The sequence below is a fragment of the Oryzias latipes genome, chromosome 14 (assembly GCF_002234675.1).
Source record: "Oryzias latipes chromosome 14, ASM223467v1".
Lineage (NCBI taxonomy): Eukaryota > Metazoa > Chordata > Actinopteri > Beloniformes > Adrianichthyidae > Oryzias > Oryzias latipes.
This window is the reverse complement of record NC_019872.2, coordinates 7,667,401-7,678,757: the sequence shown is the minus strand read 5'-3', so window position 1 is coordinate 7,678,757 and position 11,357 is coordinate 7,667,401. Positions and strand designations below refer to the sequence as shown.

Here is an 11,357-nt window from a genome sequence, read left to right as displayed (position 1 = left end):
TACAAGTGAGACCAGCAAGACCGGGTATGCTGCCCTAGAAATCCATTTCCAGTTTCTATCACTCTGCTGAACCAACCGCCCTGCTGTGACAGAAGACATAGAAGACATGTTGCAAAGGTGGCGGATGTTGGAGGCTTTTAAATACTAATCTTCCTCCTCCTGATCCTTACCCTCCAGTTGAGAAGCAAGACTGAGCTTCGATGCATCTGTTTCCTGAGCAGAAAGGAAAATAATGACTTTATGCACGATTATCATCCGTGTGTGTTGGTCTGGACCAGCTGTGTTTGGATTACTTAAATATCCCAACAATCCAAATTCAAATTTTCAAAAGGACACCCTTTACATGTCTTGTTTTCGAGTGATTTCGGAACTGCCAATAATCAGACAAACAGAAAATCCATACATTCATACTGGGATTATAAAACTCAAAATAAAAAGCCCGACATTTGAATTATGAACTGCCGCAACACCCAGCTGTTGTGTTAAAAACTGGTCATAAATTATTATTGCCACCTTTAGATAGCAGTTTCATGTGGTAGTCTATTCAGAATTTAATTTTATTGCAGGACTTTAAAAAGCCAGTGACTATTAGGAATCATGGCAATTGTCCATTGAGTGCAAAACTTAATTTTTTTGCATCGTTAGTTTTAAATTTTAAGTAATCAAACAAAATTTTTTTAAAGTACTTGGGAGGGTTTTAATTACTAAATATGTGCATGAACCAATCACCCTTTTATTTAAAGCTGAGTAATACTATTATCAAACATCTGTAATCTGTTTTTTTTATTTAATCTGATTATCTAAATCCCTCCCATTGCCTGGTCATCCTTTCTGTGTGTACTTAATAATGCAGAGCACCGACAGATTATCCAATTTATCACCCCCTCACAGCTGGACTTAAGGTGACAGATTTATTAGATAGCCATTTGCGGCTGCATGTAACGCTGGCAGATGAGGGTCGGTGAGAATGACAGAGTCAGAGCGGTGCGATGGCCTCTCTGTGATAATGACCATACCGAGGAGAAGGACACAGAGCAGGACAGGAAGGCAGATAAAGAGACGAGATGGGGAGGGCTATAGCCACGTGAAGATGAGAGGGGAAAAAAGGATCTGGATGGCCATGCATTTGGTTGAAAGCAGATGAAAACACATTTCTCTCACTGTGGAGGCTTTGTGAAACCAGAAAATATTAAGATCGATGCTCAGCCTTTTGATACTTCTGTCGCATAAAAGAATACATTCATATTAGTTGCAACTTATTAAGTGAATTTATGTTTCACTCATGTCGATCTTTAGGCTTTTGAGCTCATGCTAGCTTGTATAAGCTTTACGATTTGAAACTTTTAAGGTACTCAGATTAAAAAAAAACCATCACCTTATAGCTATATTTTAGTTGCTAGGCAACCACAGAATCATCTGTAAATCCCAATGAAGGTCGAGAGTTTACCGCATTGGGAAAGTGTCCATCCGATTACTGTGTGTGAGCTTCAGATGTGTTTTTGTAACCTTTATATGGATCTTACAACACACATAATGATGTCTCGTTTTTATCACATATGTGTCATCTTAGTTGCTGGAGTGCATCATCATACAAATCTCAAGTGACGGTGAGCAATCAAAGGTCACTTTGGCTCAAAAATGTATTCCAGTATTTTTATATTTTGAATTTTATCTATATTTTTCATATGTGGTAAATGCAAAAGATTTGCAGCCACATAGGTTGATGGAAGCAAAAGAAATAGACTTTATCCACAAATACCATTGCAAATGTCTGACATTTAACCATTTGTATCAGTTATCCAAATTTTGAGTTATTTTTCTGACTCAGAACTGTGACTTAGACTTCAATGCTACCAGTGGTTATTGATATTTTTCACTAGTTGAAAAATACTGAATAAGAAATAGAGCTGAGACACAGCTTTAGTATACACCGGGCATGTTTGAAGCGCACTTCAAATCTTTTCCTTGGCAGCTGGCTAGTAAACAGTATAAAAGCAAAATAAGAAAGAAGCCCCTCCCTGCTTATCCAGTGTGAACACCTTGGGCTAAAATCACATTAAATAACCTGCGTTTGACGTGTTCTTGAACATGCGTCACATGCCCAATTGGTAGCTCCCTAACCGTAGCAGCACACCAGATTTCTTTGTTCAGAATTTTTAAACAATGGTTTTCCTGTGGCTCTTTAATGTTGTGTGACAGCCGTACATTTTTGCTGAGTCACTTCAATCAGTTGTGAAATATGCATAAATTCTACATTTATGAAACATCTATCATAAGACGTTTTGCTTTTTGTACACATGACGTGTTTCTGGCTTTTCATCAGTCACTGGTGAAGAACAGAGAGGAAGTGATACAAAAGAAGGAGCTGGAAGAGCTGTGGTTTTTGCATGTCAAAATGATGAATTTTTAATTGGATTTGCTCACAAAGCGCATGCTCGGACGGCATGAACATCTCTTAAAAATGCCTCCGTGCTCCAGCTTAAGACAAACGAGCAATAGATCAAAAACCATGTGTATGGGGATGTGCTTGTTCAGACTTTTCCATCCTCCTTCATATAGGGGGGTGGGCTGTGTTTCTCATTTTTCTCACGACCTGGTACCGGCAGCATCGTGAAAGGACAGGACCGTGCTGGGAGGAGTAATTTTTTATTTATTTATTTATTTATTTATTTATTTATTTATTTATTTATTTATTTATTTATTTTTTATCTTTCCACCCTGGTGGGCTGCTCTTATGGATAACACGGATCTGTTATTGGTGCATGGCTGCTAAATGTTGAAGAAATTGGGCGAGGCCGCCAGTCGTTTGTCCAATGGCACGTCGAGGTGTGGTTCTTTAAAGGCGTGGAAAGGGCGGAGCTAGAAGCGGAAGTGTGCCTCGGCTGATCTCTCTCGCTGTCATTCGGCCACGGTCGGTTCCAGGAGAGAGGGGCAAGAAGTACAGAGGGATCCGCTGGCTGTGGAGGATTGACAGCTTGTCAGAAACGATTCTGGAATCAAATGAACAATGAAACCGATCGCATCAAGACTGTAAAAGAAACGCTCGCTTGTCACATTAACAAAGCCGTTTGATCACGTAGTCCAGAGAGATCCGTGTCATTGAGCAGGCAGGACACGTCAGGAGCAGGGAGGGAAAAAAAAAAAAAAAGCTGACCGACTGCACTGTACGAGTCAGCTTTAAATCGCCTCTGAAAAGCCTAGCTCGCTGCACTCAGCTCGCCAAGGACACCATCTAGCTTTCAGTCCAAGAGGAAGATCTCGACAAAAACAACGCCGAGGTCGAAGGTGGTGATCGAAAGGTGGTGTTTTATTTTCCATTTTTGCATATATTTAGCCTGTTTAGCTAGCAAGCATCCGTGCTAATCGTTAATAACTAGCTTGCTAAGCTAGCAACGGATGAAAAACTTAGCTGGTTAGCTTCGTTAGTAATAATCACCTACGTGATAATGACTGTTTTAAGACACTAGAAATGAACACATTTATTATAAACTATTAAAGACAACGTTTAATAAGGTGTGTTTCGATCAAAGTCTTTAAATGGAACCGTGGACTGTTTCGTAGCCCTGACAGCTGTCAAATCAAACAAGGTCGAATGTTGTAGTTTTTGACCGTTGTGTCGGTTTATTTGTAATGTGTCCCCGGTTCTGTGACGTCTGTAACTGTCGCATTTCAGTTGAAGGTGTACCGCTGGTAGTTGGATATTTGTCAATTCGTAAGACTTCCTAAAATGTCTCCAAATGGAGGCTGTTCCACACAGAGTGCTCGATTCTCTTTTTACGGCAGGGAGCTCCGCTCTAGACTTACAAACTGGCAACGTCATCGGATTATAATTAGCTAAGGATGTCATCTTGACGGTTTAAAAAATATTTATAACGTTTTGTTTTGCACCTGCCAATACAAATATTCAAATGTCAGTAAAACCTTTTTAACTTAATTATGACATTAATTTAACTTAGCTGGAACGTGTTGAGAGTGTTCAATTATACATTAAAATCTATGCAATAATATATAAAAGTTAAAAAAAAGTTAAAGCTAATAATTACTACTACATGAGGTCATATTCCTGTGTAATAAATGGTTAGTAGCATTTTTGATTCTCTGCCTTCCTTTATTTTGAAAGTCGTTTAAAAAATCCACTCAGGTTACCTGTTTAACTAGTTAATCTGAACCTAGAATATTAGACATTTTTAAGGGTGGAACATTCAGCAAATTAGGTGTGACCCAAATGGAATTTTTTTTCAATTTTTTTCTCAAATGATCTACGTGGCTAATTTTCATTTTATTTGAAAATGTTTACAAATCGAAAACATAGGCTTGTGATCTTTGAAGTCGATATGTTTTAAGCATATTATGTTCAAATGTAATGAATTTACAAAGAAAACAAAAAGCTTGTAGTTTTTAAATCCCTTGATCTAAAGGGAAATGAGAAAGGCTGACTTTTAACCTGTGTGCATCCTGTGTGCTTTTCTCTCAATAGGACCAAAGAGATCACGATAGCATTTGTTCTGGGGAACAAAACAAATGGGGGATTACGGGTTTGGTGTTCTAGTTCAAAACAACACTGGCAACAAGTCTGCATTCCCGGTCCGAATCCACCCGCATCTGCAGCCTCCCCACCACCACCAAAATGTGTCCCAGAGCCCCGCTGCTTTCATAAACAGCACCACGGCCACGGGGAACGGCAGCACGGGAGGCTCTCCCTGGCTCTTCTCTAACTCTGCCACCCACAACAGTGTGCAAGATGAAATCTTGGGGGGGGCAGAGAAGCCCAAAGCACAGCAGCAACAGGAAATGCAAGAATCGCAGGAGAAGCAGCAGTTATCTCCAGGGAGTCACCAGGAAGGTGGAAGCAATGGTGGGATAATTTCAGAACTGGAAAAAGCCAAGGAAACCAAGACAGAGAATGGTACATCTGAGGGTGGCAATGGTAAGGAGAAGCAGCTTCGCCTTGAGTCACCTGTCCTGACTGGCTTTGACTACCAAGAAACATCTGGCCTTGGGGGAACTGGTCCAGTACAGTCCAGCACCACCTCGTCATCACTTACTGGCTTCAACAATTGGTCAGCTGCCATTCCGCCTGCACCGTCAACCATCATCAATGAAGATGTCAGCTTCTTCAACCCGGTCTCGGCCAACAATGGCACTCTGCTGTTCCAGAACTTCTCCCACCATGTTAGCCCAGGGTTTGGTGGGAACTTCTCCCCCCAGATTGGACCAGCTGCAGCTCTGTCCCAGCACCATCCAGCGCCACCACCGCACCCCCACTTCCAGCACCCCCACAACCAACATCAGCAACACAGGCGTTCCCCAGCCTCCCCCCACCCTCCACCCCCCTTTCCGCATCGAAATCCAGCTTTCAGTCAGCTGCCACATTTGTCCAACAGCTTGAACAAGCCCCCGTCCCCCTGGGGTTCAGCTAGCTACCAGAGTCCCTCTCCCTCCCCTGGATCTTCAACTTCATGGAGTCCTGGAGGAGGTTATGGCAGTGGTGGTGGTGGTTGGGGAGGCTCTCAGGGTAGAGATTATCGTCGTGGACTAAACGGCGGGATGACTCCGATCAACTCTATCTCTCCACTGAAAAAGACTTTCCCTAACAACCACGTGACATCCCAAAAGTATCCTCGAAACGGTCCGGCGGGCTTCAACCCCAAGTCCTGGATAGATGATGGCGTTAGCCGCAGTGATAACATTTTTCCTTTTCAGGTCAGTATCAGTTAAATAATCATAATAAATAGTTTGCTGTAAATCTGTACCGATTTTATAGGACATTCTATGTTCTTGTACCTCAGTAGGTGTGTGCAGTGTTGAGCTGTCATGCATGTCTACATTGTTACAGCATGTGCCATTGCTGCCATCTTTTGAAATGATGATGAGGGATGGCGTTACTAAGTGTGGTCTTTCAGCATTAAAGCTGCTGTTGGACCTCCACAGCTGTGTGTTGGCAATGATGAGTAATGCGCCTCCACCGCTGCAGCGGGGTGTGCCACATGTGTGTGCTTGAGGTTGAGATGGTGGTGGGAGGGGGTTGAGATGGGACGGAGAGGAGATGAGGATCAGATCAGAGACAAAGGAAGAAAGGTTGCAATCATGATAATGGGAAACCAAAACTGACCAAAAAAATACAGCAGAGCTTATCATCTACAGGGTTTAGCTCAGGTCTTTGCTTCTCTATCATATCGCTTAGTCTTAGCTGGTAAAATGAAGCTAAATCCTTTTCACATGTTTTATTTTAAGTTATCATTTATGTTATAGCTTTCAAAGTCTATCATCACTATAAAAATGGGTTAGGTTGATTTTTCATGTGGTAATCTACACACAACATGGTAAAAACAATCTCTTAAGAGCCAGGAATGATATAAGGAGATAAATGGAAGCATGGAGATGGACATTACGGACACGTCATTGAGTAGTATTTGGATACACACTAATATTTGATAAACAGAGGCAGAATTGAAGATAGGAAGGCTGCCTTTGGCCCAGATTGGGCTGATGACTTAAACAGAGGGTTCTCCAAGCTCTCAAATGTATCCTTTGTTTTTTCAATGGTTGCACAATGTTTCCTCCTTTGCCAGCAGTGACAAAGGGTCAGTGACCATTCCTTGGTTGACTGTTTCCTAACGTTCTCCTTGATGGAATACAGTATAGTTTGTGTGAGGTATTGTTTTCCCTCTACCGTGTCTGCTTCCTTTGAATGACTGTTTGTCAGGCAAAGTATAAAGCACTCTAAAATTCAAAGGCTTTGCTAGCTGTGACCTTTTCAACAGTGTTTTGTTTCATCTCTATTTGCAATGAATGACTCGCACCGCTCCAAAGGTTGGCTAGTAAGGACTTTATGTTGACATGCTTCGACATGTCTTAAGTATTTTTTCTGCAATAAAAAGAGGATGTATGTTTGGGTAATTTACAATTATTTTTAATAGTAGGCAATTTCTGTTAGTTATTGAGAGAAGCTCATGTTTAAATAAATGCAAAATCTAAGCCTTTTTTCTGTATGTCGGTAAGAAAAAAAGGTGAAATTAAATGTCCAATTTGTTTGGAAAAATCTGGCAGGTCTTGTATTTACAGACATTTTTTTATTTTATTTTCCAATGTAACATTTCAAGTCAAGTCAGCTGTAATGCATCTTTTTATTTATTTATCCTGAATTAGATCAATTAAATAGCATTGTCCTTTTGCCCTCTTGATTCTGTTAAAGCAGATGGAGGGCGGCTTTGCAAGGTCTAACTGTGTAGTAGTGAAGAGGAAGGATTATGCAAGTGTAACCCATTTACCCATTTCTGTGTTCTTGTTGGATGCTTAAATCAAGTACAAAAAATATAAATGGGTCATTAGGGCTTTTTTTAATTTTACTTTTATTTTATGCTCTTTTTTTGACTGAAGATGATCTTGTTTGGACTCAGCCTCAACACTTTAAGTATTTAGTTAAACTATTAGAAAAAAAGGTATTCATCATCCCAATTTAGTCTTTTTTTGGCCTTATTCTTTTCATTTAAATAAATACAGTCCTAAAGCAGCCTTTAGACAGCAGTTTTTTGCCTGATAATTTAAATGCATTTTTATCTCAGTCAACAGACGTACTGTACGGTAGAAGCTTCACCTTTGAACAGACAGATAAGTCTTTTTGTTTACAAGTCAGCCCTTGGTCTAACCATCACTTATGGTCATGAGCTGTAGAGAGGGGCCCAATTTGAACAACCAAAATAAATGACTTGTGATAAATGCCTGGACTAGCCCTTTGGGAAAAAACAAAAAGATCAGACAACTGAAGTGAAGATCTGCTGCATAGAATGGAGCCAACCGGGTTTGTTGGAGCATTTGGACACTGGGTCCTCCGGGTCCATCTGTGGGGATTTGTGTCAGACATGTTCTTCTGAGAGGAGGGTTTTAAGCAGCCTTGGGACTTGCTGGATAGATTTAATCCCTTGGAGAGTGACCTGGTGCAACACAAGTGTCAGAAAATGGATAAATGGAAGGCATGAAGGGGATGAAAAATAAGACTAAATGTTAAAAACCAAGATCCAACTCTCAACATTTTAAGAGCATTTTTTTGGGTAAAGCTATGATTTTATTTTTGTTCCTGGAGAAAAAGATCCCCTTGCAGTGTTGAAATAGCTTTTTTAAAACTGGATGAAGACACAAAATGTTATTGTTCTAATTTTGAATATAGGTATTTTATTGTCAAATTTGAGGTTTGGATGTTGGTCCTCTTTTGTTTAGCAACTATACTTTGACTTAAGAGAAAAGGATTTTTGTGAGCTTAGAGAACATCGGTAAGTTCTTCTTGCTAGGTTTTAAGGCCATGTGCAATCTTTTCAAATAAACTATGACACTTGACTAAAAGGCATTCACAGTTTGGGAAGTACTCTTTGTGAACTAAACAAACTCTATGAGCAACTGATGTCCCCCTCCTCCACTGTAAATCTTCCTTCAACTGTCTCGCATAGTTCCCATTTTAGCACCCACAGAACAGATGAGGGCTTAGCAACCATTGTTCAGCCTTTCCACTGTCTCTGGAACTTCTTATCACATGCAGTGTTTCTTAAAACAGGTTTTCTTGAAATGGATCGTTGCTCAGAAATCACGAGAGCCGAGGCAGCTGATTGTCCTGTGACCGTGATGTTGCACTTTTTGCAACATTTCCCTTAAGAAAATTGTTACAACTCAAACACAGAAGCCTTCTGGTTGTCTCAAACATTGATATAGCACTGTGTATACAAGTTGGAAAAATGTCAAATGCGCTTGAAGTATAGCTTTGTGCAAGGTGTTGTGCAGTATCGTGGCACTTAGGCACTTAAGGGATGTTTCACCTCAGTGTCTGCTGCTTTAGAGTGGGGTTAGAGCCTGGCAATTTTCTGTTTTCCATTTTGTGTGATTTCTGTGGATGTACGGATTTGGCTAGTGACTCGGTCCACACCTGCAGGGCCTGAAGGAGAGTCAGCCAGGGCAGGATATTGTCTTATTAAGCCACCTGGCTAACTGTTGGTTATAGTTCCCTCCTTACTGTTTGTGAAGCTCAGAGGTGCTGCAGATTTATGTGGTGCCGTTTCCTGGACAGCATATTATTAAACTGACTGTGCACTTTGATGTGTGCATGTTTTTTTTTTTAAATCTTCTTCTTTTTTTATTTTATTTTATGTATTTCTTTGCTGAACTTGTTTTGCACACTGTCGTAGCCAAAAACATTCCGTCTCTATAAAGTACTCTCCCCTGGCTAGTCTATGATGACGTTTATATTCATCTACTGACACATGGAATCCAGTTGTGGATTCATTTAAAATGAAATACAGAAGATTTTCTGAGGACTCATCTTTAAAAATGGGGTTTGAAGAAAAAAAGTTCCACATTTGGACTCACTTGCTCTGACAGGTCACGTCGATTACCGATCTGAGTGTTCACAACTCTCAAGTCCCATCTGTTCCCACAGCAACAGGAGAATAACATGCCCGCCACCTCAAATCAAGTCGCATCTTATTGCTTTTGTATTCACAACACAGTTGAGTTTTAGTTCCCACTCTGTTAGACGGTTTTCTTCCATCAAAGTACTTTTAATTATAGCCCTCATTCGTTTTTTTTTTCGACTTGCTAGAATAAGAACAGCATTACAAAGAGGTTGTTAAAGGTTAAACAACCTTCAATGTCTAAAAAAAAACTACTTCACCATTAAGTTGCAGAATCCCAAAGTTGTTGCAATTACTTCTGGTTCTTGTGAAAGTTATGTTCTATGAGAGAGATGCTTCAGGGACTAATGAGCAGTCATGGCTGTGTTGGTGAGCACATCACTCTGCTGCTCATACAGCCTCATTGTGTTCTTCTCCACTCTTGACAACCCTCTGAAACGGAAAGATAATTTACGTGCGTGTGCACACAGTTGTATGTGCAGGAGCTCCAATTAGTTCTTGAACTAAGTCTTCAGCACAGGTGTCTTAACAAAGAAGGAAGACAAAGCAGAATTACTGTGGAGGTGTCATTTTGCATTTAGCTCATGTCGCTGAAAGCAACCAAAATGCTGCTGCAACCACAACTGTTTTCTTTTTTTTTTACTGTCCTTGTTAAAAGACAACCATAGGCAAACTTTTGAGCCATTCAAGCAATGCTAAGTAATTGGATGTTTTTGACAGTTGGGTGTCTTTCATGTTGTCACGGGACTTTGAAATATTTGACCAAGAAGACAAAAGCTCAACCGACTTCCTCTCCCTGCCCCCTCTTTGTTCTCGTTTTGCAACAGCTTACCTTGCTGATCATTCTCCACTCTCTCCACTTTTGCTTCTTCTCTTTGGCTTTCCTTTCTTTTGTGTCTGGTTTGAGATCAGACGCTCACCACACAACTCGAGATGTTGAGGAAGTGTGGAAAATTTCAGTGGGTCTATTGATCGTAGAAGCTTTTATCCTTCAAGCTGTCTTACCACTGCAACTATTTTAGCCAGATTTTCTATGATGGAGGTCAGTGACAAATTGCTCTGATAGACTATACTGCTGATCAGTGTTCACCCTTTGCTTTATGTGGAAAACCTCTCCGATGTGATATTTTTGTTTAAAATGTCAAGCCAGATCTTTATGTGCTAATAAAGAAGGATGTCAGGGAAGAGGGTCAAGGAAAACCTTAAAAAACAGAATAAAACCAGAAAACAAAACTAAATTCTGTTTGCAATGAAGAAACTGGACAAGCTGGATGAACAGACCAGCAGTCTTCTAAAGCCACTTGGAGGTTAATTTACATATGATTAATTAAAAAGCAAATTGACCTATAGCAATCTAGACTTTGGGTCATCTACTTCAGCCTTTTTAGCTCTTATGGCTGCCATTTTTCATCAATAATCAACAAAAAGTAGGATTATTAATTGCAGAAACAACCCTGCTGCAGTAAATTGTTAATTGCTTCTCCATGTGCCAATAAAACCTGCCGAAGGTCTGTGGAAGATTAAGCCTCGTTGGAGAGGGAAGGCTAACCTGAAGACATTTACGTCCACATGTTTATTTTCATTCCTTTTTTCTCTCTTTTTCTCAAACAAATACCTTTTATAGTGAAGAATAGCAATATGAAAATATTAAAGTCCGACAGCCTGCAGAAAACAGCTGCTTTTCCCACATTGTGCAATACCATATACCATATTTAAAGGATCAGACTGGCTGTCGCTATTCATTTGACTTGTTAGGTCTTTAACCCTTTAACACCAGAAATTTCACTGACGACACCTAAATAAAACAGACTCTTTGACAATAACTCTTCAACGTTTACATGATCTTTGTGAATCAGATGATTCGGACGCGTAGAAAAGCGGCTTTTCATTTCGGCTTTGCACCGACATGTTGCTGAACAGCGCAAAGCCACTTTTCTTGGCAACGGAATCAGCTGAATT

The 11,357-nt window shown here is 40.3% G+C and overlaps 1 protein-coding gene across 2 annotated transcripts in view; it reads left to right on the top strand.

The window, feature by feature from the left end:
* Positions 1 to 2,755: 2,755 nt before the first annotated feature.
* cpeb4 (cytoplasmic polyadenylation element binding protein 4) overlaps positions 2,756 to 11,357 on the top strand; it is a 33,040-nt gene continuing 24,438 nt past the window's right edge. Inside the window, exons 1-2 of one of the 2 annotated variants that reach the window (XM_023962923.1) lie at positions 2,756 to 3,299; positions 4,478 to 5,703. In XM_023962923.1, coding sequence (XP_023818691.1) covers positions 4,522 to 5,703 — 1,182 coding nt within the window. In that variant the 5' untranslated portion in view covers positions 2,756 to 3,299; positions 4,478 to 4,521. The remainder of the gene's footprint in view (positions 3,300 to 4,477; positions 5,704 to 11,357) is intronic. The other variant, XM_023962924.1, reaches the window with a different exon arrangement.